This window comes from Vulpes lagopus, chromosome 7, assembly GCF_018345385.1.
Source record: "Vulpes lagopus strain Blue_001 chromosome 7, ASM1834538v1, whole genome shotgun sequence".
Lineage (NCBI taxonomy): Eukaryota > Metazoa > Chordata > Mammalia > Carnivora > Canidae > Vulpes > Vulpes lagopus.
This window is the reverse complement of record NC_054830.1, coordinates 67,609,611-67,637,217: the sequence shown is the minus strand read 5'-3', so window position 1 is coordinate 67,637,217 and position 27,607 is coordinate 67,609,611. Positions and strand designations below refer to the sequence as shown.

Here is a 27,607-nt window from a genome sequence, read left to right as displayed (position 1 = left end):
AGTATCCCACTGAATGAATATATCACTGTTTGCTCAACCTCCTATTGATGGAAATGTTGTTTCTCTCTCTCTCTTTCCTTGTTTTTTGCAGTTACAAACACTTCAGTGAATGTTGTTATACGTATCCCCTTGCGTAACCTATGGAAGAATGTCTCTCTATCGAGGAGTGGAAGTACTAGTTCCGGGGCTTTTACATCCTCACATTCATTACATTTTGCAAAATGTTCTTCAAGATGGTTGTGCTAATTTATAGCACAATATATTTTTTAAATCTCCCAATTTTGCAAAATAATGAGTACCAGGGATGGGAGCTGATGATTATCAGTAATTTTCTTTCGTAAGATATAAAATGAGCAATGAAATATAAAAGTTATTGTTCCATGTACCCTCCTCAGTGACTGACTGTGGGTCTCATCTAAGCAATGGCAGTGGAAGAATTAGGCCCCCAGCTCAATCCCCTTTGAGTTAACATAATTAAGAATAATGAAAATCTGGCCAAATATGTCCAAGGAAGATAAAACTGGGCCCAATCTATCTCTAATTGAAGAGGACTTAGGAAGAACAAAATATTAATGTAAATGGAGTGACTGACATGACTTAACCAACCTCTGCCTTTTGTTGCCCATCCCCCAAATACAACTGTCTGTTGGTTTCTATGCAAAGATTAGTGATTTCCTTGAATTCCCCCAAGCGCTAGATAGAGAAAATTAATATTAAGAGGGTTGTTCAAAGAGGATTGATTTTTTTTTCTCCCTCCCAGCAGACCTAAATCTGAATTTGTGAAAGTGATAAAACCTTAAATCAGATTTTTCTATTATTATTTTTAAGTTTTTTGTAGGTTTTCCCCTCTCCATTCCTTTAGAGAGTATTCTTGCTCTTTCTGTTGCTTCTTCCAACAGACTCCTTATGGGCTCTAGCTGCAGTGTACCATGGTGGCCTAGGGCAGCAGCTCCACACCCAGAATTCTGGATGCCAACCTCAGCTCTTCCTCCAGCTGAGTAACACTGGTCCACTTAACCTCCCCATGCTTCAGTTTGTTCCTATGGGAAATGCGAGTAATAATAGAACTTATCCCATAGACCAGTCATGAGGATCAAATCAGTAAGTCGTTCAACAGAATGTGTGATGTGTTTGCTGTTACTAGAGCCCCAGAGGCAAGTCCTTTTTGTGCCCAGAAAAGAAAGGAATGGACTTTTAAGAAGTAAAGTTAATATGCAGGAACTAAAGTGTCAGAGCTCTAGATTTGCTCGAGATTTAGAAACACACACTCTCTCTCTCTCTCTCTCTCTCTCTCTCTCTCTCTCTCTCCCTCTCTCTGCAGTTGCTTATTTAGAAACCTTCTCCAAGAGCTTGGCCTCTGACTCTTCAAAAAGCCATCAGGTGGAATGACTTCACCCTGAGCCAGTCCATGACTAGAAGCCTTGTATACTTGGAGACAACAGTGTAGATAGAGCTCCTTATAAAAGTGCCTTATGTCTGAATACCACTTCATAGTTTACAAAGCACCCTCCAATAATGATGGCAAAAATTATTTGAAAACTTGCAGAGCATTGGGAGCTCTGCCATACATACATTGCCTCATTTGTTCCTCGGGCCAGCTCTGTCCTGTAGCTTTTATTACTCCCATTTCGTATAGAAGACAACTGAGGCCCAGGGTAAGTGACTTTTCTAAGGTCACACAGTCACTAAGATTTACATCTAGACTTATCTGGACTTCAGACGAGTCAGCACTGTCTCCAGAGAAAGCCTGCGTCCCAGGGCAGGTGCTGTCTCCATCTTACAGATAAAGAAAGTTGAGACGCAAGATGTCATGAATAACGTGTTCCAGATGGAATGGAAAAGAAAGTCAGGGCTTCCGGTTCCAGTCCTGTACTGTTTCTCAGTAACGTGTTACCATGCACTGACCTTCTAGATGAATCCTCTACTTAATTATACCAGACTTGGAAGCATTTTTTTGCTCCTACTGGTTTCTTATTCTTAGATATTGAATAAGTGACCATGGTATGCTTACATGCAAGATGCTTTATGACATGGCTTGTATGCTTAACAATGAACATTCATTTAGGAGACGTGGCTGAGTGCATCCTACCTGTTAGGTCTGGCTGTCCCTGCTGGGGGCACTGGGGAAAGCACACTGGAAGTCTGGGACGTCCATCCATTTGTCAGAGGTCCAAAGAGGCAGGTTGAGATGGACCCCTAGACCATGAATCTACCCGGAACTTGCTTGTGCCTTGGCCCCAGCACTGCCTGCAACCTGCATCTCCTTGCTTCTCTAGAGTTGCCTGCATCTCTGCTCCATGCCAAAATGATTGTTCTTAGAATAAGCAAAGCCTTCATTGTAGTTTGGATGTCAATTTGTGTCGACTCTGCTAGATTTTTCTTTAAAATCAGCAACTGCGCTTCTTAAGCTAATGCCACCATAATTTAATTGGTTGGCATGCATGGGCTTGCTTGTGATGCAGTGTCATGAAATCGAGCCATTTCTCATATGTTGGCAACCTGAATGCCATCCATCTGGATCTCATCTCAATCGAACCAAAGCGGGAACAGACTGGCTAAAGTTTTCCCCCTGGCGTCTACAGACTATTCTAGTAGTGAACTGGAGGGAGGGAGGCCTTACCCCAATGGTGGTGAGCCTACCTGTCCTTGATATTGTAACCTTGCATTTCATTTGTTAGGCAACCTGGGCCCTGATGTTGCATCATTATGCTCAGATTGCTTTTTATTGGCCTGGGAAGGTATTTTTCTTTCCACTTAGTTTCTCTTGGAAGTTTAGTTCTACCAAAGTAGACTTTTATGATAAATATGATCATAGCCTGTGTAAGTCCACGAAGCTTGACGGATAGAATCTATACTGGTCCAGTTGTTTGGGATTATTTTCTGGTTTGCTAGTTTACAAAGAGACTAAGGTTAATCGATAGCTGTGCTGTTCACTATAGTAGTCACAAGGTCCGTGAGGATATTAAAATTAAAATTAATTTAAATTAAATATTTAGCTTCTCACCCACACTGGCCTTATTATTCCAAGTGCTCCATAGCCATATAGCTCACTGGCTACCATATTGATGACACAGATATGGAACATTTCCATCAGACAGCACTGATCAGATAACATGCAGAGACCTACTGTGTTATCAGAAGACTTAAGGCAGAGTAAAGTCTAGTTCAAAAAGATGTGCAGACTTGTTACGATGAGCACTGGGTATTTTATGTAAGTGATGAATCACTAAATTCTGCTCCCAAAACCAATATTACACTATACGTTAACTAACTAGAATTTAAGTGAAAATTTGGAGGAAGAAGAAGAAAAAAACCCAGCAGAACACTTTAGGGAAATTAAATCTTTCTCTATTGAAAAGTATGGGTCAAATAGCAAATGAAATTTGGCTATGGAATGAATGCATATCCAGACCCTCCCTCCCTGCTTTATTTGCCATGTCTCTTCTACCTCCTGGCCATACCAGACACTATTATTTTCTGTTTCTTAGATGCTGTTGAGAGGGAAAGGACGAAAGACACGGAGAAGTTGGTTTGTGTACGTAGAGAACATCCATGAACTCTGATTAATTTTCTTCCCTCTCTCTTCAGGTCCTTGAGGCCACACGGGTTAATCGAAGAAAGAGCGCACTGGCCTTGCGCTGGGAGGCAGGGATCTATGCCAACCAGGAGGAAGAGGACCATGAATAATAAACTTCCTTCCGCCCAGGAAGCTTCTTTGGTGCTTGGGTTACCAAGAAACCAAGAAATCCACACATCGAAGCATTTTAATGGAATATTTATTAAAGTGCGAACAAACTCCACAATCCTTATGTAGACCAGAAGCTGCAATGACCAACGATGAAAAGAAGCCCACCCATCAAACTCTGTAAACACCCAGGAGTCAAAAGAGAAAGGAATTTTTTTTTTTTTTTTGAGCCTCGAAGAATCACCTGGGTTTTGGACCAATCCACAGTTGATCCAAAAGGACAAAGCAGTAACAAGCAAATCAACATGGTTGCTACAGGCAGAACTAAGACCAGCCTCGCTGGGTGATGAGGACAAACATTGGTAACAGGGCCATTTAGAGCAGTAGAGCCCACGCTGGTGCAGTCTACAGGGCGTTGGATACGCCCTGCATCGGTTTCCCACCTTCACTCACAGCATCAGAGGTGTTGGGATCACTCTGTTTCCTCCAGCAGCCATAAAATGAAATGCAAGTTGCTCTCTATTTGCCTGCAAGAGGCACTTATTATTCCACTTTTCTTGCATTGAATTGTTTTTAATTGGGAGCAATTAATGATGGGCAATACATAAAAATCCACATTTTTAAGACAATGTTTCTTCATGTTGCAAACACAATCTATTCTACACGAGGGGGTTGAGAAAGAGGGAGAAAGCCAAACCAAATGGATTATTTTAGCTTTAGGATCTCGTCTGCTTCTAGTATTGACTAATTTGCTGTTTATGAGAACACATTTTCACAGTTACGTTTCTTCATATGAAAACTATATTTAGCGGGCAACTATTTTTATGATGGGATGGGGGGAGTATATCCATGTATAAAATCTGTACACACTCAATGGCTTGGCTCAAGATGGTTAGGGGTATTTTTAGAATGGCAATAATTAAAAAAAGGGCAAACGCTGCCTTAGAGAGGCAGAGGACAGAAAATAAAAAGGTGTTTATAACTATATTTTATATTATAAAGTGGACCTTGGTAGGAGGAATGATAGATTATTTTGGATCAATCAGAAAGGACACGTTAAAGGAAAGGTCATGAAGGTAGACAGAGAAACAGAGAGGGAGAAAGTAGGAAAATAAGGAAGTAAGAGATACTATTTTTGCTGAGCAACCAGCGTTTTTCAGGATGATAGAAAAAATATAGAATAGAAATATAAATGCAGGCTTGGAATCAGCTACAAATCCTAAAGATGGTGTGTGTGTGTGTGTGTGTGTGTGTGCGTGTGCGTGTGTGCGCATGCGCACGTGCCTTTGTGTGTTTGGGTAAAGTGTGTGTACAAGGATTAAAATTCCAGAATGAACATGGGACAAGGGTGTACAGTTATTTCCTCCAAAGCTGTCTGCCAGCGTCAGGAGTGAGTGAGAATTTCTTTTTTATGAAAAGGGATATAGAGGCACCGACCTGATGCAGTATTTGTAATATTAAATTGACCTAACCTGGTATTTGCATGAGTCACAATTGCAAAGTTTTGAGCGGTTTTGTAATTTGACATTTAGAAAAGTACCATATTTATTCTCATGCTTTGTATTCATAGCTTAGTATACTGTAGAGGATGCCAGCTTTACTCTTTCTGTCATTTAAAGCAATATGATAAGGGTATTCAATAATTGGGTGCCCTGAATTTCTGGATGAGAAAAGTTTTTTAATTCTGGCCATGAGGAAAAAAAAAACTGACCAGCCTTTTTTTTTTTTCTATTTGTTTTAAAACTATGATTTTTTTTTAAAAAAGAAAAGCAATAATTAAGCCAGACCTCACTAAAATTCCTTTTTGTTTTTATGTTGTTATGTCATAGGCTCTGATATGTTATCCTGACAAGTAGCAATGCCACAACAGTTTGTATGTAGATTTTAGGCACATTATCTTCGCTTCTTTTAATAGACTAGTGTTGACTTTAGGGGGAAAGTTTATTCACAGACAAGCAGTGGGCATAGAGTAAAAATGCAACTGTCTGATGACTTACAAGGATCCTTTAAAACTGCCAAGGGAACCTGCAATTTGAAGCCAAACTCTAGAGACGGGTAGTTGGCACCATCTGTATATGGTTTATTCTCCCGAACATTCTGAAGGAAGACTCAACCATATAGGCTAGCCACTGGGGACGCAAACCAAATAAGATCCCTGCTGCAAGGAATTCATTTTCAAGTGAGGGAGGCTGGCATGGAGACAGACATTCCCAGGAAAATGAGGTCTGTGTTAGATGGGAAGTCCTAATGGGTGAAATGAGAGGACCCAGGAAGGCTGCTTTGCCTGAGGATTTCCGGCCTTCCCATGCCAGGCAGCCACGGGACTTGAAAAGCCAAAGGGGCCGGAGCTCCTGTGTGGCTCAGGGGCACAGTGGCAGGTAGCAAGGATGGCCAGAGAGCAGAGTGGTTTTATGAGTGGCACGAAAAATGAAACCCGCTTCGTGTTTTCTGGACCGACTCTGCACCTGCTAGTGAGCCAGACGTGATAGAGACCAACACCATCTTTCACCAGAGGAAACAGGCCCAGCTGCCCCCGGGACCAACCTACAGTTTTTTTATTCTGTGTTGAAGGAAGCCATGTGTTCACCCACCTTAAACCTACATTTGAAAGGAGGATCTGCAGCTGATGGGAAAGCTTAGGAGGCCACACAGTTCATGGAATCGCTTTAGAGGCAGACCCATTGGCCGTTGACCGCAGTTGATTGAACCAGAAGCATGACTCTAGGCTTTGCGTAGAGTCCTAGAGCCGAGTCCCTTGGCCTGTGCTCCATGTGCAGATAAGGCAACAGATGCAGAGTGTCCGTGACCCTCTCACAGTCACAAAGCTGCTTAACTACGGCCCCTACATCTCCAGCGTTTGCTCGTTCCCTCTGCTGCCTTCTGACGACTGCTATTTCCTTGCTCCACTCACTTATGATCCTATTAAGGTGTAAATCACAGTTCCCTTGGAAGAGCCAGATTTTCTCTGGGCTCTTGAGTTTTTTAACTCCTTCAGAAAACATTGGCCATTGTACATAGCACCGTGCTAGGCTCTGGGATCCCAAATGAGCCCCTTTAACCTTCTGAAGGCGCAACCGACCCCTTGGAGGAGAGTCATTCCTGCCTAATCTCATCAAGAGGAAGAGGCTTGTCCAAGCAAAAAAAAAATGGGCCTCTGATGCTCGTCCCTGCCCCCAAATAGCACGCAAGCTTGTTAATCTCAACTATAACAAATGTTTAGATTCTGTAGATGTTAAAAGCTTCCCTGAAAGTGTTCCTTCCCACAGTGTTTATAGATGTTCACTTTCCTCGGGAGCTGATTAACTACTGACATGCCTTGGCTTTCTCATCCAGAAATTATGGAAACAGGGTCTGTCAGTGGTAGGAGGCTGGGCTGTGTTCTACTTGGATGACACAATGCAATTTCCTTGCCTCTTTACACCTCTGCATGCTGCCCACCCTAGACAATGACATATAAGCAGTATATAGGTCAGTGTCCACATATATACACAACACACACACGTAATAAAGCGTAACAAGAAACTCTAAAACGGTGTTGACTCTTGTCTCTGAAGACAAACATTTTTTTCCAATTAAAGAATGGATGTAATTAAACTATGTATTGAAAAAAAAATAGCCTAAGTGTTTAGAGATGGTGAATATATCCAGTTTTAGTGACAGAACCAATTTCCTGAATTTTAAGCATTCAGTGAGTGAGCTGCCAATTTTGATTTTGTGTTGCCCTTTACCCAAATGACATTTTTTTTTTTTTTCGGAGGAGGAGGGTGGGGAGGGAAGTAGCAATACTGTGTTTGAAAATTATACTCTGTATCTGGCTCTCCTGTGTATGTTAACCACTTAAATGTTATTATCCTGCTTTGGTTTTATAGTGATCGTGAAGCATTCGATGCAAGTATACAGTTATTTTCTCATTAAAACCCAGTGTGCGCTGTGTTTTTATAAATGATGGCTACTTGCTTGACTGGGGGTGGGGGGAGGCTGGAAGATGGATCTGCCACATGGTGACACACGCAGGCGTCCTTGGCTTTGGCTTCTGTGGGCAGCATCTGCTTCTTGCACATTTGGAACCAAAAAAACAAAAACAAAACCAAACAAAATTTAAAAAACCCAAAGCAATACTAGCTGGTGGGGCATCCCTGTAACAGGTTGTACCCTTGCCCCTTTTGGTGATGCTGCATCCAACTGGCCTGGCCAGAGCCTAGAAACCTCTCTGACAGGACCCCAGAAGTGATACAGGGTGCCTCTGGTGAGGTAGGCAGACCCCAAAGTCAAAGGGGTGGCTGGGCCAACAGCAGGACAAATGGTGAAACTCAAGCTTCGCATGTGGCTCCTGGGCTCTGGTTTTTATTATTACAGGCCCGGCGCCTGTGTTTGGCTCTCCTCTGAAGAATGGAGAATTTCGGACTTTAAAGAGCATATGAAGATCAGGGAGCTTCCTCCCCAAATTATCTCCTGCCCTCCCATCGACTCCCTCACTGCTGCCTCAGTGGCCAGCTCTCTGCCCTATCTGGCCCCTCACCATGACCTGCACCCCAGACCCCCTGTCTCCTGCTCCTCCCCCGCCCCACCCCATCTTCTCCTTGGGGGTCTCTTCCTCCATCTCCCCCAGCGTATGGGGCTTCTTCTAATCTTCTGGGGCAGTGGAGCTGTGGTCAGTTCTGGATTCTGGTCCTCTTGGCATCCATCACTACAACATCTGAGGGTGCCGGGCAAAGCCCGGAGCATCCAGGTACACAAGGCTGGGCACTCAGAACGGGGTGCAGATCTGGGGTAGTCGGGGTGGGAGGGGTCTTCAAGGATCCCCACTGAGGACACTTCCCCCAAAACCAAGGTGAGGCAATGAAACCACTATCGGGTAGGTGGCAGGGTGTGCAGGCTTTTTGCCCGTGACCTAGACCTACCGTCACTACCCCAGGTTCCCCGCCCCTTGTAGTCATTGGCGTCCAAGAGACCATCCTTGTGGGACACACGAGGCCATGAAGTCCCTGGAGAGCATCGCTCACTCGAATTCTGGGATTCCAATGCCACAGAAGAGTGCGGCGACTGTGTCCCTCCCTACGCAGAACCCACACAAAATTCAGAACTGGGCTGTTAGGAACACAAAGACGAATGGGACATCCAAGGGGAGACTTAAAGGTTTGAAAGGCACAAGATGACAGAAGGACGAAGAACAGGGCCTCAGAAAATCCCTGGAGATGGCCCATTAGCAGTCTCAAGATGCTGCCCAAGCATTTGGATGTTTTCTTTCAGAGAAAGAAGAAAGTTTGCATAATATATATTTTTTTAATCCTGCCATGATCTAGTGTTCTCAGTGGCAGTTAACCTCGATGGGGGAATTATCTGGATGCTTTGTTCTCAGTTCACAGGTGGGGGGCTCCGCACAACTGGACCAGATGTGCGGATACCCCCAGGAAAGCAAAATCTCCAATCTCTCTTTCCCGTGCTTGGTTTTTTTCCACCCCCTCGTTTAGACCACATTCCCCCCCCTGCAGTGTCCTCAGCTGGTAACGGCGACGCGCCTCTGGGGAGGCGTCTCTGTCACCTGGAGGGCTCGTTACATACAGATTCGGGCCTCGGACTGCTGACTCGGTGGGTCTGGCGTATGCAGCCCCCCAGAATTTTCGAACTAGTTCCCTGGAGCTGCTGCTGCTGCTGCTGCTGCTAGTGCAGCAACCTCAGTCTGAGGATCACCGATGTGGAGTGAGTAATGAATAGGCTCTGGGCCTGGCACTTACGTTTGAAAACTGGGGAATTGAGGCATGATGCATACGCTGCAGAGTCACATGTGCTGCTGGGTTGTCTTGAATATTTGTTGGGGGCTTCTGTGCGTTTGCCCAGCACACCCCCTCAACACTTTGTGGGCTTGGGCGAAGCAGAGCTTTGATTCCATTCCGACTCTCGAGAGTCCCCCACCCTACAATTAAGAAGAAAATGTAAAGAGAGTGTAGTGTGCCATCTGTATATGTTCAGACTCTGATTTCAGGCTCAAGAGCAAGGGACTCATTTGACCTTTGGAAGAAGTTTTGATCGTGTGGAGTGATAGCAATATCAAGATTCCGTAACTTTAGTGCTTTTTTTTTTTAAGATTTTATTTATTTGAGAGAGTGGGAGAGAGCAGAGGCAGGGGGCAGGGGGTGCAGAGGGAGAGGGAGAAGCAGACTCCCCTCTGAGCAGGGAGCCCGATGCAGGCCTCGATCCCAGGGCCCCGGGATCATGACCTGAGCTGAAGGCAGATGCTTAACCCACTGAGCCACTCAGGTGCCCCTTCCTAGTTTTCTGTTGTTATTTTTGTTTTTATTTTTTATTAACATGGTTGCATATTTGGAGATGAGCTACAAAGTAAGAGGTGATCCTTATTGGGTCTAGAGCAGCTCTTCTCGATTCTGGCTCCAGCTGAATCACCTGGAGAGCTTTCAAGTTTGGATTCAGTTGGGCTGGGCGGGCCCCCCCAGGCATGAGGACCAACAAAGGCCTCCCAGGAGACTAATAGGCAGCGAGCCTGGGGCCTCACTGTCCAGTGCTGTGGCTCCTAACTTGGCTGCCCCGCACCTAACATCAAGGGGTGTTTGTTTTTAAGATACTGGCACTTGGGCCTCCCCCACCCCGATGCTCTGATGTGTAGTCGGTCTTAACTGGGCTCAGACACGGCTCCAAACGTGGCCACGTTTTAGCAGCTCCCCAGGTGTTTCTAACCTGCAGCCAAGGTTGAGAATCACTGGTCTGGTGGAGAACTGTGTTGGCCTCATGATCTGACTCTGTCCAGAAAGTGCTTGGGGCAACCGCCAAAGGAAAGGAGTAAAACGCCTTGAGGGGCTGAACTGGTCCATCTCGCGGGTCCCAGGAGACAGAGGGCAGTGTGGGGGGGCGAGGGGGGCCTCGGTTACTCCTCTGATTCTCTCGGCTCGCCTCCTCCAACCCTCTGGCTGACAGCAGGCCCAGCTCTTAAAACTTTTGGGTAAACTGAGGAATGCAAAAGCTGCAAGGGAGGCATGTTCTAGCCCCTACTCGCTGCTCGCTGAGAAAGAGCCCCCAACGGACAAAACCCCAACACGTCACAGGGTTATCTGTGGGAGATGAAGCCGTGGTCATTCCGTTTGGCTTTATAAGGGTTTGCTGATTTCTGTGGTATGAATCGTCCTACGACGGCTGATGCCAAGATGCCGACCGTTTTTAGCAGCTGGTTCACAAAATCCCTGCATATTTAATAACTGGTGGAGAACAAAACTACTGTGATCAGAAAACACAAGGGGTAACCTAGGGGTCTGGAGCCACAGCCCCACTAACAGAGCCGTCCACTGAGCGGCTCTTCGGAGCCAGTGGCCACAGGTGACAATCAGGGACTTGGGACTGTGGCCATTGCTCCTGATGATCGTGCTCAGTCCCAGGTGCCCAAACCACCCAGCTTGGTCTTGTACCCACTGCTGTCGCCAGGGTCTGGGGCAGGGGAAAGGAGAGGAGGGGATGCTGGGGTCGCTGGGAGGACCACAGAGGTGACACCAGAGAGCCCATGGGGCAGAAAATGGCCCGCGACGTACAGTATCTCCATCGTTAGTGTCAGTGTCTCTGTGATAAACCTTGGGCACCATGTGGGGGACCTCAGACTTGGGGCCCACCACTCTTTCCGTGGAATCTTTGGTCATGGGCGTACTCTAGGTTGGATTTCTGACTTCTGGAGCTGCTGTGGGGGGATGACTAGAAGTGCCTGGTGCAGGTGCATTCAGCCAGCAAGCACTTGGTGAGGGCCTGTGTGTCAAAGCCTGTGGCATAAGGACAAGGGAAGATCAGGGTTGTTGGGAAGGTTTCCACTGGAACTGGGGGGGCCCTTCGCGTCGGGAATGTGGGTCCAAAGCGGCTCCAAAGTCAGGCCATGTGTCCACACCTGGGATGGTTTCCACTGGAACTGGGGGGGCTCTTAGCGTCGGGAATGTGGGTCGAAAGCGGCTCCAAAGTCAGGCCATGTGTCCATACAGGCCTTCCTGTGCAGCCCCTGCACTATCTCATGCTTTTAAGTTTTCTTCTAAGTGTAGGACCCTTATAACTGTGGTCATCTTCTGGGCAAGAGAGAGCGAGAGATCCAAGGGAAAAGTGTTTAGCAGAAGCCAGGACTATTCCAGAAGTCCTCAGTGGAGGGTCAACAGGTGCTGAGAACCTGGCCAGGAGACGCGGAGGGAGGCGCTTCCCTAGAGGGCCAGGAGGGCTGCTCCTGGCTTAGCTGATCCAGGGAAAGGGGGAGCCTCGCTTCCGGGGTCACCTGTGCCTGCAGGTACGCGGTGCGGCCACCGGGTGGCAGCGGCCTCCAAAGTGAAAGCGGCATCCCCAGCCCAGAGCCTTGGCGGGGACTCGGACCTTTCCCGCTCCCACCCCGAGGCTGGGATCCTCCGAGATCGTGCCCACGGCCGCACCCCCAGACGCCACGATGGGAGCCACCACGTGTGCGACCCCACAGGGCGGTCAAACGTGGCCCGTTACTTCCACGTCCATTTCGGTGCAAAACTGAGCTCTGCCACCAGATGGCAGCAGGCGCCTGCGTGCGGGGGCGCGGCCCTTTCCCTGCGTTGCTTCCCGAGGGGCCTGCATCCTCCCGATCTACAAAGGAGGAAACCCACTCAGGGAGTTTGAATGACCTGGTGCAGGTGACGTGAGCGGGGGGTGCAAGGAGGATCCGGACCCGGGCGGGCCAGGCCTTGCTCCCACCTGCCCGACGTCCCTGGGCGTCCCCCAGATGCCGCAGCAGGTGCACCTCCCGGCTTGGTGCAGGCCCAGCCCGGCTTTCCCGCAGACACAGAGCCTGCCTGCAGCACAGGCCAGCGCCAGCAGGAAGCTGGGTGCGTCCACCAAGGTGGGGCCATGGGTGCGGCCCTGGCCGGCTGCTAGAGGCCACCACTGTCACTAACTAAGAGCCAACATGTGCTAAAATTCTGGGGGTTTTCCAGCCAGGCACGCGGCCTGCCCTCTGACTGGTCACCAGGGCCTATTGAGTCGTGCCAACTGTTCTGCTGGGCCTCAGAGCTTCTCCAGCTTCTCTGCAGCTTCTCCAGCTTCTCTGCAGCTTCTAGGCCGGGGCAGGTTTTCCTCGGCCCCTACTGTTCACGTGCACATGCACATTTTACAGAATCACTGCGATTCTAGGTGTCTGCTTCTGCACGGGGTGGGGTAAAGCTAGGCTGGCAACAAAGAGACCCAGTAATTAATTCAGGGTCTGAAAAAAGAGGGGTGACTTGTCTCTCATGTCATAGTCCAAGGGGAGCTATTCAAGGTCCGAGGGCAGATTTAGTTACGTTGGCGTCTTCTTCATCCTGTTCCCCCACCGCCCCCAGGACCTGTTGTCAGGGCACCGTCCGGCTTTAGGAAGAGGTAAAACGCAGTAAAGGCCTTTACTGAAAGCTTAGGGGTGTCGCACTGTCCTCGGCGGCTGGGGCTTGCCTGCATCAAGACAGACAGTCGACTGGCTTCTAGAGACCAGGAAACTATTGCTAGAACTTCTGCTGCCATCCCAGAAGCTGGCAAGGAAAAACCCACATGTAGCCTGAAGGAATAGGCCTGTTGCAAATGTGGTTAGGGCTGCATATCCTCTCTCAGTACATAGTCCACATCTAGTTTATCCTTTTCTGGACTTTTCTTTTTTGAAAAAAAGATTTTTATTTATTTATTCATGAGAGATAGAGAGAGAGAGGCAGAGACACAGGCAGAGGGAGAAGCAGGCTCCCTGCAGGACTTGATCCCGGGACCCCGGGGTCACGCCCTGGGCCGAAGGCAGAGGCTCAACCTCTGAGCCACCCAGACGTCCCCCTTTTCTGGACTTACAACAGCACAACCTGTAGGAGGAAGAGACAAGGACAGATGAGAGGAATAATCAGGATCTCCCTTGTCTTTTAACACAAAGGATCACGCTTGCCTCCTTGTGCCACAGAGATGCCCCTCGAACGCCCACATCCCACAGATCCCACGTACCATGGAGGCAGGGCTGGTAGGCTTCGTGGAGCCTCACGACAAGGGTCAGCCTGGACGGGGGAGCCACTAGGACAGTCACCCACCATGAAAGCCAGCTGCCGGTGCTCGGCCGTCCCTAAGTCATGCTACCTGCGTCTCCCTCCGGGGTGGGCGGTCGAATAGGGCCTTCTGCAGGGTCTCTAGGTCAGGCCTCTGCTTGCACTTGAGCTGCCTTCTCTGAATTGCAGGCCCTACAGATGAGCGATGTTCTTTAACCACGGAGTCATGAGTTGTTCGGGTGGGGGGAGAGTTGTCCCAGTAGCAGCACATAGTCATGGTAATTGGGTTTGCGACATGTATCTGATTTGGGGGGAACTGTAGGGCTTTGACCATTTAGGGCTGGCCACGAAGCCACAACGTGCCTAGGGGACCAGCTCGGCATTAGAGACACCCATGAAGCCGACTCCTTCCAGTGGCCGGGCACTGAAGGTATTAAGAATGGGGATGGCCGGACTCCTCCAGGCTCACCCAGGGGAGTGTTGTAGCAAGTGGTTCTTACTTAGTCTTGCCCTTCCCATGACTGGGCTTCTGGGCCCCACCGCTCATGGTCTATGAGTAGGTGTATGACTGAGGCCCAAGAGCCGTGCTGCTCCGTCTGGGTCTGGACTCAGAAAGCAAGCCACTCAGGGCTACTGGGCCACGGGGCTTGTTGGAACAGAGGGGAAGAGGCTCTGTTCCCTTCCTATGGGGCCTGAGGAGTGACTTTTCTTCCCTGTCCCCTCCAGAGCCAGTAGGCAAGTCTCCAATGTCTCTGTGCAAGGGGTTGGGTCACTGAAGGGGTCTTTTTGTGCTGAAAGAGATCTGTAGGAGGAAACCTAGGAAATGTGACACCCGTGTACCAATCACACATGAAGGCAGGGGACAGCCTGTATCGCGACCCATGAGACTCCACCACAATCACCTGGAGGACCTGCTAAGACCCACACTGCTAAGAAACCCCCAGAGTTTCTGGGTCAGTGGGTCGGGGTGGGGCCAGATTATCCTCATTTCTGACGTGCCCAGTGAAGCTAATGCTGCTGGCCTGCAGACCATGGAGCTAGGTGATCGGCTGGGGTACCACTACCACTGGTGCCCCCGATCGCTCCAAAGTTAATCACTCTGAAGTTTTTTTAAGTGTCCTAACAACACTCTGAAAATAACTCTTTGCCCACACTCCTCTTCCCTGGAGAAATACCACAGAGGGTGTTCTGGGGAGCTTTTTGCTCAAACTGTTCCAGAACTTTGCCCAGAAGTGTTCTAAGTATAATCGCTGAGTTGATTCTTGTCTGTGTATGGCTCCTAGTTCGTGTCAAGAAGAATCCTGAAATTATAAAACCCGGTAGCAAGAAGTGACCAATAGGTTTCTGGTTTCATATATGGAAGGGACACCCGGGTGGGCCCTAGAGGAAGTCCAAAGTGTTCTCTCCCCATATAACTCTACCCTAGAATAGAATACAGTTGGGCCTGCATATTTGTAGGAGGATCAATGATCCTTCTGGTCAACTTTCTTTTTTAGAGAGCCCCAGATGTAGGATCTTCCCACGCACAAAGCTGGCGTGATACAATAGGCATGGGCAATAGAACGGCCCCCATCCCTGCTCCCTGTCCTTAGGAAGTCAAGTAGAAGAAATGTGGGACCCAAAGGAGAAGGCACATGAAGATTCTTACAAGTGCTGTGCTTGGCCCCACAGAGAAGCCTCTGTCCCTTGAGTAACTTTGAGCCTCTGGTTTGCAATCCATGGGGTCCTAAGGTAGTGGGTCTGACTGCTGACCACATATCTGAATCATCAGGGGGAGCTTCCAAAAAGTGCCCCCGCTCAAAACCAGCTGGTCTAGACAATCATCTGTTAAAAAAAAAAAAAAAAGAGGAAGTGAGGATTTAACAAAGAAAAATTAAAGCAAATGCCACCAAAGGCCAAAAATGGAAAAAGGTCCATGGGAAAATATGGTTGGTTACTGGGAAGAGGCTGAAGGGAACTTTCCAGAATGCTAGAAATGTTTATCTTGATCTATGGTGCGTGTGTGTGTGTGTGTGTGTGTGTGTATCTCTGAGTGAAAATAAGTTTGTATTTATATGTATAAATATGTATGTCTTTAAGACACACACTGGAGATTAGTGCCCCTCCCACATTATACATGTTTTATGCCTTGGTTAAAAAGAAAGATATGGAATATCAATGCTCTGGCCCTAGTCCAGAGACTGTAATTTAATTGGATATTCTCCAAGTCCCCTTGTGATTCTCTTGTGCAGTCAGGGTTGGGAAGCACGGTCTCGGAGAACTGGGCCAGTCCAGGTGAGCGCCTAATGCTGGAGGGGCCGAAGGGGACCCACGGCTCACTCATGGGCCAACTCACCAGGGTTTGCCACCGTGAGCACTTGTATGGAGTCTCCTTTGCACACACACCCTTTGGGGACTGGTGATGGTCCTTGGCTGGTCCGGGGTCTTCCCGTGGATCTTGCCAGCATGTGGTAGAGCTCAGCAGAGAGGAGCTTGGGATTTGGGGGACAACCTCCCCTAGTCCTCTGGTTGTGAGGGTGGCCACATGTGTGCTGTGGGCAGAACCTTAAAAAGAGTGAGCAAGGGTCTGGTTTGTGGGGAGAATCTGGCAAGTGGAAGGATGGGCAGGAGCAGGAATCCACGGCTAGTGCAGGAGCGGGGACGGGCTGTCTCAGGACCCTCCAACCAAGAGAGCACTGCGCTTCCTGTGAAGGGGGGCAGCTCTTACCCTGGGACAATATTTGCTGACCTAGATCTCCTGTTGATCCTAGGGGCTAGCTCAGGCTTAAAAAGCACTTGGAGTTTGGGTTGGCAGACGATGCACTGTTTGCCACCAGCACCTTTCCCCTTCCTTCTTCCATTTCTTGGCCAAGGCTGGGGGGTTGGCATGCTGCCCAGCCTTGGTTATGATCCCGGATTTGGGGAATTCAGGGGGTGGATTAAAACAGCCAGGTGGTCAATTATCAATGAACAGACAAAGGGGAGATAAAAGGCTTAATAATACATAGTGCATGGATTGTCTTTCTGGACAGAAGTGAAGGGGAAATCCTAATGTAACTGCCACAAACCCAGAGCCAAGAAATAAAATGAGAGGTTCAGTCCCTTGAACACTGTTTCCAGGAAGCATATTGTTCATTAGCTGTGGGGGAAACGTAATCACAGCAATAAAAAAATAAAAAAAGAACATTTCAGGAACTGATGTGCAGATGGAAAATGTTGATGGCGGGTCAGTTGGGTCTTCCTAAATAATAAGGAAGAGATCTAAAGGAATGTTCGAGCAAAGTGTGGTAACCAATGTCTCAAAGGCTGGCGCAGGGTTAAGTTTTAAGAAGCAGTATTTAGAAAAAGCCACAGGGTTCTCTCTGGCCTCCCGGGAGAAGCACCAATTTCCCCACTGTCAGTTATCAAGTCAAAAATATTTCTTTTTTTAAAAAAATTATTTTTATTTTTTAAAGATTTTTATTTATTTACGAGGAACACACACACAGAGAGAGAGAGAGGGCACAGCAGAGACATAGGCAGACGAGAAGCAGGCTCCATGCAAGGAGCCTGACGTGGGACTTGATCCTGGTACTCCAGGATCACACCCTGGACCAAAGGCAAGTGCTCAACCGCTGAGCCACCCAGGCTTCCCCCCCTTTTTTTTTTTTTTTAAGTCAAAAATATTTCAAGAGGATTCCCCAGCTATGTTGATACAGAATAAATTGAGGGAAGAAATTAGAAGGAAGTAATGCAACACAGTAGTGTTAAAAGATAAACTGAGGCACAGCAAACACTGAAAGAGTTTATTTGAGCAAAAATCTATTGACATCCGGTTAGCCCCAAACTACAAGTGGTTAGGGGAACCCCATCAAGAGCTCAGGGAGAGACTTTGATAGGGCAGACAGGGAAGCGAAGCGAGGAAGCTATTGATTGGCTACAGCCCAAGGCCTAGTTGGTTATGTGTGACCGGTCGTCCTTTAGGTTGCAATTTTGTGACCTAGAGGCTCTACAGGCTTGGGTTTCGTTTGCTTAAGCAGGCCACGTCCTGTTGCAGAGGTGGTGGTGGGACACGGGTGCGGGAGTGGCACAGGCCCCAGGTGCACCAGCAGAGAGTAGACAAGACCCGGCCACCCGGGAAAGCGAGGTGGACCTGATGCATAGAGGGTGGGAGAGAGTCCCCTCACCTGCAGGAGCCTGTGGGGCCACCAGCCGTCCACACCAAGCCCACAGACCTTGAGCCGGGCCACTGTAGACAGCCAAGGGAAGAGAGCCCCAAAAGGCACCACAGCCAATCCCATAAGGAGCCATCTGTGCTCACTCTGCGCCTTCCACCCTGATGCGAAAAGACTGTACCCATGGAACGAGAGAGGGCTGTGTGAACAAGGGCACCATGTCCCCCCACCCCCACCTCAACCCTGGTCTTAAAAGTGCTTGCTGTCAGGCCTTCTGGGGCAGGGAGGGAGGTCAGTGGGTCTAACTGGAGTGTGAGTTAAGACTTGGGATGAAGTTAGGGAACCAGCTTGAAGTGACTGCCCCCTGGGGGGCTGCTGACACCTCCTGTTCCAACTAGGACGTGTGTGTCTCAGAGAGCTCAGCCACTCAGCCAAGGTCACGTCTCCCAGTGGCAGTGCTGAGAGGACTGACGCCCATACCAGCAGCCACGTCGGGGTGGGGTGGGGGGTCCTCGCTGTGGTCGGAAGGCTGGGAGACCTGCTGTGGGACTCACGATGACATGAGCTGGCTGGTCTCTGGTTTCCAGAAGCTTCTTCCTCTGCTAGCACAGTTGAGAGTGCTCGAGAAGAGGGTAGCTCTAGTCCTGCCCAGCACGGGAGAGAGAGGATCAGAGGTGCAGGGGGTCCCACACTAAGCTGCACCCGAGCAGGTGCACCAGCCTAGAGCTTGATAGAAGTGTGAGTGTGATTGGGAGGCGGAGGGGAGAGTGCTGGCCTAATGCTCTTGGCAGGAGCACCCTGGTGGGAAGAGGGAAGACTCCAAACCAGCCCTGCCCGTGCCCTGTGTCCCTTCAGGCTTTGGTAGGAACACCTGATCCTCAGCCCCACCCTCAGCATGAGAGCAGCTCAGTCCCAGGGAAGGCCAGGCCTCTGGGGCACAGACGCCATCCTGTCTGGTTGGCCTTGATGGCAGGCGGTTGGCTCTGACCTGAACATGACGACACTGACCTGGCCTGTTCTTGGCTAAAATGTTTTCCTCCTTGGGCATAGCCCCTTGGACTCTGGCTTTTTATTTACTTATCTTTATGTATTTAGTTTTTAGAGAGGAGAGGGGCAGTGGGAGAGGGAGACGGAGAGAGAGAATCTTAAGCAGACTCCCTACAGAGCATGAAACCAGATGCAGGACTCGATCTCACAACCCTGCGGTCATGACCTGAGCTGAAATCAAGAGTTATTTTCTTTTTAGACTTTATTTATTTATTCATGAGAGACACACAGAGAGAGAGAGAGAGAGGCGGAGACACAGGCAGAGGGAGAAGTAGACTCCTCGCTGTGAGCCCAATGTGGGGGCTCGATCCCCGGACCCGGGGTCACGCCCTGAGCCGAAGGCAGAGGCTCAACTGCTGAGCCACCCAGGCGTCCCTGAAATCAGGAGTCTTGATGCTTAACTGACTGTGCCACCCAGGCGCCCCAGGGCTCTGGCCTTGTAAACCCATGCTCAAGAAAAAGCAACTTCAGATTGTGGAATATGGATCTAGAAAAGGGATGAGTGCGAGGGGTGAGGTCAGGGGAGTGACCTGTCCCATGTCTTGCCTCTTAAAGTCTGTGACACCCCACCGTCCTGGCTCTCCTTTACTCCCCGGTCAGGGTCCTTCACTGTCCCTCCTCCTCCTTTCCTGCTTCTCCTAAAGAAGGATGGAAAGATCCTTAGAGTTCTTTCAACGAAGTAAACTGCATTTTCAGGACTCATTCCGGACCCCGTCCTCTCTCCACACCCTGCATGGGTGAGCTCGCCTTGCCTCGTCCTTTCCAGTACCTCTGCACACTCGTGCCACTTAAATTCGTGTCCCGCCCAGAACTTTGGTCGCATTCATCCACCGGCCCATTTGGTATCTTCGTTTGCGTATCTCACGAACGTCTCAAACTCAGGATCCCTCAAACTGAATCTTCCTTCCTTAAATCCTAATGACTCTAGCTCCAAAATTCGTATCCAGTGTATCCACTCCGCCCCCCCCCCCACCCGCCCCATCTCTGCGGCTCCTCCTCTAGCTTGAACTAACAGCATCTTTCCCACTGTACTTGGCCATTTTCTCCCTGGTGTTGCCTCTTACTGTGACCCTCAACCCTTTCTCCATAGAACAACCAGAGTAATCTGGTTAAAAGACAAATTAAATCATTTTAGTCTCACGTGTAGATCTCTAAATGGCTGTTTATTGTACTCAGGATGGAATCTCCTACTGTACTCTAACCTGGCCCCTATCCACCCGTGCTAGCCTTAGTGCTGCTCACCTGGGCTTTCCTATTCCTGCTCTCCTTCCAGGCACATGGGATGATTGCATACCCTTGATGGGAAGAGAGGACCCGGAACTTCCTTTGGGCAATGAAACGTAAGTACAAGAGGTTTGAAAGCCAGTCCAGGACTAGTAGTGCACTTTCTTCTCCTGCTACAGCGTTTAGGGAAACCAGCATTGGTCTTCCAGGTGGCATGAGGCCGAACTGCTGGCAGCGCTTGCAGGAGAGCTGCCTTGGGAAGTTTGCCCAAATGCACATGGTCCTTCCAGGAGTGAAGAAAAGCACCTGCTGTGAGATCTGAGGGTTTGTTTCTGGAGCAAAACATAGTCTGTCCCGATTGATATGTTATAGGAAAAGGGGTTACGTATGGCGATCCTCTTTAAAACGGAGCAAAGGACAAGGGCTTTTCAGAAAATGTCCTTTTTCATTAGACTAGAAAAAAATTAACAGTGGCTCTTGTGCTCTTGTGTTCCCCCCCACCCCCAGTGGCTCTTATTTTTTGCAAAAGGAATTGCAACAATTCCCCAAATTGGAGTGAGTTTCTGGGTGATCCAAGAAGCAGGCACATTCGTATTTTTGCCAGGTAACGACACACCTCATTAACAACCCTGGGTGTAGATGGGCAAGACTGGATCACCACTGGGGAAAAACAGGGAAACACAAGTGAAACTTTACAGAGATATTATCTGAGGTGAGGGAAAGGCACCTTCGGTGTGTTTAAATATTGTTAATAAAGTCACACATTAACCAGGAAAGCCCTGCTTTCTTCCCATTATCTAAGTAACACCTGCTTTACTTTGTCCTAAGTTTAAAATACCCCAGGGAAAGATCTGGGTGCTTCAAATTTGGCAGAAAAGGAAAGTGTTTGTGGGGAAGACATATTTTCCAAGCTTTTTCTTTTTTTTTTTTTTCTTTTCTTTTCTTTTTGGTTTCCTACTTAGGCTCCTCTTACTATTTATCTTCAATGACCAGCAGTGTTTATAAGAACTTAATTAGGAGAGAGCAAGTAGGAGAGAGAAAGGCAGGGAGAGTAAGAAAACAGACAAATGGGATGGATGGAAGGAAGCGAGGGAGGGGGTGAGGAACAGAGGGAAAGAGAGAAGGAAATACACCTGTGGTGACACTGGAACGTGCAGTCTCGGTGAGAGGGAAGAGATGGCCACCCTTCCCGAACGCCCTTAAACACACAAAATAGTAGGGTGGTTTTTTTAAACCCTGAGTGACCACAGTTTGGGAGGCTCAGCTGAAGTAATATGGTCACTACCAATGAATGTGGTGCCTTCTCAGTGAGCTGGCCTCCAGGCACAGTAACCAGAAAAAGGCAATTCTCAGAGCTCACCTCCAGATCATCAGAAGATACTGGAAACAAGAATGCCCAACACTCATTGATTCCGGGGCCCTGCTAAGGCATTCCATTGGCTAGGGTGCCTGTGTCACGTTTCAAAGTTTCCATTTCTAGGGATGGAGAAGATGTCCTACTGGGCCTTCCCAAGGAGTGGGCATCTAGGGCTCTGTAGCGATGTCTTCGTAGACAAGCAGAATAAGGCCACGTTGATCGCACAGCGCTCTTTCATCCTGGACCATGGGCCATCTGGCCTAGGCGGGCTCTTCAGTTTTAAAGGGCGAGACCCTATGTCCACCATGAAGTTCAAAATCCCTGCAACTGAGTTAGTCCAGTCTTGGCTCATAGCTAGAGGTCTGAGTTGTGGCTCCGTCTCCTGGTTCTTTGATGAGGCCACCGGTGCTTTCAACGCTGAGACACTGGCTGAGCAGAGAGCTTCAGGCTGGGCCGTACAAGCCCAGCTTCCTGGCAGTTTGAGAGATCCTAGGAGTTTTCCTCTGGGGAAATGGATAGTGAGCTGCTTTTCCAGACCTGCCTGGGTTCTTTAGGGAAGGAGGGCACTGAATGCCTACATTTACGCCAGATCCCACTGCCTTTGTTTGGGCACGGCCCACCTGACATTCTGGCCGGGCTGTTCGGGGGATGGTGGTCCCTTGCTGAGTCATCTGATTGTTTTCGAACAAGCCTGGGTCTCCTTCCTGAGGGAGCCTTTGCTCAGACCCCATGAGCTTGGCCTTGTGTTTTACCTGAAGGCCGGTTTCCTGGTGGAAGGTCTGTACCCAGCGGTACATCTCTAGGTGCGTGTTCCACGGAGACTCGAGAGCCTGAAGACAGCCTCTGTCAGCCTCCTCCCGCATCCCCTCTGCCTCAGGATCCGTCTCCTCCAGGGACAGTGAACGCCTTCTCTCCTTGTTAATCCAAACAGGACTGACCATGGACTCAGCAGGAGCGGGCGTGTACCCTCCTGACAAAGCAAGTCACAAGCAGGGTCACCACTGGAACGTACGTGGGCACCTCTCATTGGGGGGGGGGGTGTCTCAGAGCTTTTGAGCTGAAGGAATGCTATCCCAAAAGGTCAAGGAAGCCTGGTACCATCGCATTGCATGTGTGTGTACACACACGTGGGTCACACATGATCCCACTTGCATGCTCACACGTGTACACTCCCTCCCCTGCCCACACATTCACATCCATACAATCTCTCTCTCTCTCTAACACACACACACACAGACTCACGCACAATTATTCATTCATTCAACAGGTATTTATTGAGCATTTATTATGTGCCAGGCATTATTTATTCTAGGTTCGGGGGGAAATAGCAGTAAACATTGAGGCAACAGCCACATCTTCGTGGATATGCTCTAGCGGGCTGGGACAACAGGAAGCAAGCGAATATATCATAATAAAATAGCCGGTGGTAACCAATGCTATAAAGAATCCCCCCCCCCCCCCGCAAAAATAAAGAAAAACCCAAGCAGAACAGAGTTTAATAGCAGACTCCGGGTCTCCACTGCAGTGAAGGAGTGAACCCAAGGTAGAGCCAGGGAACGAGCGTTCAGGCTGAGACAATGGTGCAGATGCACACGGGCTCGCCAGTGGAAAAGATTACTCTTAACTTATGGGGTTTTGCGTTCTGGGATTCCAAGAATGGGTTTACCACCCGAGGTGGAGGAGGGAGGAGCTGTATTTGGAAGCAGCTCCTTGGAGGGCTGGGGGCTCCTCCCATCCCACGGACACTGTTCTGGGAACACGCATTACCTCCTGCTTCTCTGACCTGGCTGCAGGGGTGAGGTGACGTCTGTCTTCTTTCTCAAGGACCTATTTTTACCACCTCGTGGCACCTGACACTTTATTGTCAACCCCTGGTGGCTGAGAGGGTTGTGGGAATGACCCAAAGGTGTTCCAAAGAGAGAAGGTCTGTGACCAGCCTGGAGTTGCCTCCGACTTGTCAGTGGAGCGCTCTTGAGCATCCCGGCCATTTGTCACTGTAGGAGGCACTTGTCACTGCGGGAGGCCCTGGACAGGACAAAGTGCAGGCAGGGGTGGAGGGGTCCAGGCAGAGGGAACCCCCCTGATCACCAGGTCTGGGAGGCTAAGGGAGTGGGGGCAGGTGCAGCCATGTCTCTGCAAAGGGGGGAACGACTGGAAATTTGTTCCCGCTGTAGGACTGCCCCACGGTTCTCAGCATGGCAAACGTGGAAACCTTTACAAGGAGCCAAAACGTTCTGTGTCCCTTTGAGAACAGAGGAAGAGGGGACGTGATGGGACAATCTAGGAACTAGTATCTTCTCCACTATGCCAAGGGGACCAAGCAGGCCTTGGATGCAGAGAGGAGCCTCCCTAGCTGTCATTCCCAGCCTGGGGTCCACAGAGGACAAGGAGAAAGATGAAGTGGGAGGCGCACCCGGACCCTGCCCCCAACACAGATCCTGCTGAGTGGCCGACCTGGCCTGGGGGCCCCAAGTCTTCCCTGACCAAAGCAGTGCCTGACCAGCCCTCTGGCACTAACCTGCCCTCGCTGCTCCCAGGATGCTAGTGAGGGGAGGAGGGCGCCCAGTGGGTGGGAGAAAGGGCCAGAGGGGAGGGATGGGCCGGGGGGGGGGGTTGTTCTGTGGGACATGTCAAGCCTGACTGTCTTTGGGATGTGCACATTACATGGGTTTGTGAGTCCCAACGCTGCGTCTGGCAAGCCTGGTACTTCCATTTGGTATTGGTTTAATAAATGTGTGCTGAGTGACGGAAAGACTAAAGACCTTTGAGGATGAACCAGGGCTTCAAGAACATTTCAGTGTACCCCCTGCAGAGATGGGGGCCACCAGGCAGTGCCGGTTCAGTTCATACAGAGCCCCCTGGTTGGCAGCAGCACATGTGACGGGAGCCGGGCACCTTCAGCCGGGTGGTGCCACTTTTGTCTCAAGAGGCCACACATTTCCTGTCCGGGATGGATGCCCCTCTGGCCCCTCATACCTTCCCAGCTGGCCTAGTGCAGGGCAGGCCACCCAGTGAGTCCTGAAGTGTAGAAGAGCCACAGAGACCCTGGGCCCAGCCGTGACCTTCCCCCTCCCTTGACCCATTCATTCCTCTGGTAGAGGGAAGGGCTGGGAGGGAACCGAACCGCAGCGCTACCTTCCTCCAGGAATGAAGCCGGAGTTCCCAGAGGGAAGAGGCATCCTCCCTCCGAGGCTTCTGCGGCTCAAGCCTCCTGGGAAGTTGTCTGAGACTGTGACCAGGACGTCCTGAGCCAAGGTGCCTCCTGAGTCCCTGAGCCCCGGGCTCCCTTGCCCAGGCTCTTGGGAACGCCACGTCGGCTCTCTCCAGAGGCCCGTTTCTCCAGCTTTGCAGGAGGTGAGACCCAACCAGGAAGAGCTCCCATCGCTCCACCTGCCCAGCAGGGGCCCAAGGCACCAGGAAGAACAGGCCAGCCAGGTGAGAACGGGGGAGCAGAGGTCAGGTGCAGCCGGCAGCTGGCCAGGTTGGCAGGAGCTGCCCAGACGCAGGCCTCCTTGCTCCGGCTCTGACCCCCCCCCAAAGGCCTCCCCGGCTGCCGCTCCCCCGGCCCCCCACTCCTGCCCCCAGCACCTGCCCGGCCCTACGCCCTACCTTCCTACCTTTCGGGAGCACCACCAGCTGGGCCTGGGCCCTCTGCTGCCTCAAGTACTGGGCTCGCAGGCCCTGGACGCCGAGCGGGGGCTCTCTCCCCGGGGCCTGCGTGCCCGAGCCCTCGGCCATGGAGCAGGGCCCCCGCTGCCAGCAGTGCCGCAGGGCCGGGCAGAGGCAGGGCAGTCCCTGCATGGGATCCGGGAGCAGAGCAAACAGGGATGGGCGGGGCGCGAGGGGGGAGCCAGGGGGAGGGGGGAGCGAGGAGGGCGGGGAGCAGGGAGCGAGGGGGGGGGGAGCGATGGGGGAGCGAGGAGGGGGGAGCAAGAAGGGAGGGGGGTGGGAAGCAAGGAGGAGGGGGAGCGGGGGGGAGGGAGGAGGGGGGATCGAGGAGGGCGGGGAGGGGGAGCGAGGAGGAGGGGGGAGCAAGAAGGGGGGTGGGGAGGGAGGAGGGCGGGGAGGGGGAGAGGAAGGGGGAGCGAGGAGGGGGGAAGCAAGGAGGGCGCGGGGGGGGGCAGCGAGGAGATTGGGAGAGAAGAGGGCGGCAGGGGGGAGCGAGGAAGGCGGGGAGGGGGGAAGCGAGGAGGATGGGGGGAGCGAGGGGGGCGGGGGAAGTAAGAGGGCGGGGGAAAGAGAGGAGGGGGAGCGAGGAGGATGGGGAAGCGGGGAGGGGCGGGGGGAGAGGAGGGCGGGGGGGAAGTAAAGGGGGGCGAGATGGGGGAGGTAAGGGAAACGAGGGCGGGAAGCTAGGGCAAGGGGCGGTCCGGGTGGGGGTCCGGAGTGGGCGGGGAAGGCGGGACAGGGGACGGGACAGGAGGAAGAGTGGGGGGGGGGAGACGGCGTGGGGGCCCCAAGGGGTCCCCAGGCGGGGAGGAGACGAGCAGGTGGAGGCCGGGGCAGGGGGTGACCAGCGAGGGGCCGAGGGCGGGGGGGGGGGGCCGGCCGCGCCCCGCCCCGCCCTTCTGGGGGTCCCGGGAGCCCCGGGTCCGCGCCGCTCGATCGCAGGGTCCCTCCGGCGCCTGGGCCTTCCTGGCGGAGCCGAGCCCGCGCGAGGCCAGGTGCTGCTCGGCTCACCTGTCTCACCTGTCGCGGGCTGGACCTGGACTCTCATCCCCAAACCTGTCCGTTCGGTCTGCGGTTGGCGAAGGAGCAGCCTCTGCAGCCTCAGAGCTGGCGCCGCGGGTGCGCAGCCGCGGGCCGGGGACCCAGTGGGAAGGGCCCCCAAGCTGCACCCCCACCCCGCCCCCGCCACACGCATCCCCCAGGCTTCTGGCATCTGCTCGGCCCCCTTGGTCTCCGCTCCCCCCGCCTCCAGCCCCGCATCCCCTAGGATTCCTGGGCCCTCCCTCCCCTGCCCTCGTGCCACCCGGCCAGCTAAGCCCCTCAGTGCCACCCGGCCAGCTAAGCCCCTCAGTGCCACCCGGCCAGCTAAGCCCCTCAGTGTCGCGTCCTTCCACGAGGCTTACAGAGAACCCCCTCCCGACACTCCTACAGGGGCCGCGGCTGGATTCCAGGAGCCCTTCTGGAGGTGACCTGGGGGGCTCTGGTCACTGGGTGTGGGCGGGGCCATGGACGGGAGATCCCCAGTGGGCAGCCCTGGCCTCCAGCTGGGGAGCTTATTGCCCTACAGTCCTGGAGGTCAGAAGTCCATGACCAAGGCATCAGAGAGGTTAGGGTTGTTGCTGTTTTCTGGGGACCAGGAGGGAATCTGTTTCAGGCCTTCGCCCTGGCTTCTGTTGGTTTGCTGGCCATGTGTGGGGCCCTTCCCTGGCCTCTGTGAGCCCCACTTCATCTCTGCCCCATGTGCATATAGTGATCTCCATGTGTGCCTGTCTCTGTCCACATTTCCTCCCTGTGTAAGGTCACACCAGTCATGTGGGATCAGTGCCCACTCTAATGACCTCATCTTAATCCAACCAGTGACATCCCCAATGACCCTATTTCCAAATGTGGTCGCATTCTGAGGTACATCAACATGTAAATCTGGGAGGACACAATTTAATGCTTATTGGGAGATGAAAGGTAATTCCAGTCACAGAGGTAGGCCTAGGAGAGGAAGGGACCGGGGTGTGGGAGAGGCGAAGGGGTTTGTTTCCCGTGTTGTGTTAGAGGTGCCTGAGGTCCTTGGGTCCTCAAGAGGGAATCTGCAGCTTGCTAGAGACATGCAAAGGTCGCCCCTGGTGGAAATGATACGCTTCGTTATTGGAAAAGGTGAATAGTGCTGCCATGAATATTCACGTACAGGTTTTTCTTTGAGTACTTGTCTACGGTTCTCGGTTCTTCTGGTTACGCTTCCCAGGAGCAGAATTGCTGAGTCATACGGTTGTCACATGCTGTTTTCATTGCAAAACTCCCTTGGCTGCAAGTATATTGCATTTTGAGGATTGTAAAAAAGTTTGCATCTTATGCTTTGGCTTTTCTGTTGATACGCCAAGACCTCTGCCCTAGAGCAGAGGCCTTTGCAAGTTGGTGTGTTTGGTTTCTTGGAAAGGGAATCCCCATGTGTAATTTCTCATCATGCAATTGATGTTTTGGAACACAGGTGAGGTTTGCTGGGGTGAGGTCC

The 27,607-nt window shown here is 51.2% G+C and overlaps 2 protein-coding genes across 9 annotated transcripts in view; one reads left to right on the top strand and one right to left on the bottom strand.

The window, feature by feature from the left end:
• PALM2AKAP2 (PALM2 and AKAP2 fusion) overlaps window positions 1-7,602 on the top strand; it is a 331,425-nt gene extending 323,823 nt beyond the window's left edge. For all 8 annotated transcript variants that reach the window (XM_041761309.1, XM_041761307.1, XM_041761308.1 and 5 more), the window contains one exon: window positions 3,589-7,602. In XM_041761309.1, coding sequence (XP_041617243.1) covers window positions 3,589-3,687 — 99 coding nt within the window. In that variant the 3' untranslated portion in view covers window positions 3,688-7,602. The remainder of the gene's footprint in view (window positions 1-3,588) is intronic.
• An 11,556-nt stretch (window positions 7,603-19,158) lies between these two features.
• Window positions 19,159-25,272, bottom strand: C7H9orf152 (chromosome 7 C9orf152 homolog). Its single transcript, XM_041764535.1, has 2 exons — window positions 25,053-25,272; window positions 19,159-22,405 (listed from the first exon to the last, which is right to left on the bottom strand). Exons 1-2 carry the CDS (start codon window positions 25,234-25,236, stop codon window positions 21,879-21,881), a joined length of 711 nt encoding a protein of 236 aa, XP_041620469.1. The 5' UTR covers window positions 25,237-25,272; the 3' UTR covers window positions 19,159-21,878.
• Window positions 25,273-27,607: the final 2,335 nt, after the last annotated feature.

Coding starts and splice junctions, on each gene's coding strand:
- C7H9orf152 (XM_041764535.1), bottom strand. CDS start 25,236: ATGCAGGGACTGCCCTGCCTCTGCCCGGCCCTGCGGCACTGCTGGCAG. Junction 22,406..25,052: donor GCTGGTGGTGCTCCCGAAAG/GTAGGAAGGTAG, acceptor TTGCTTTGTCAG/GAGGGTACACGCCCGCTCCT.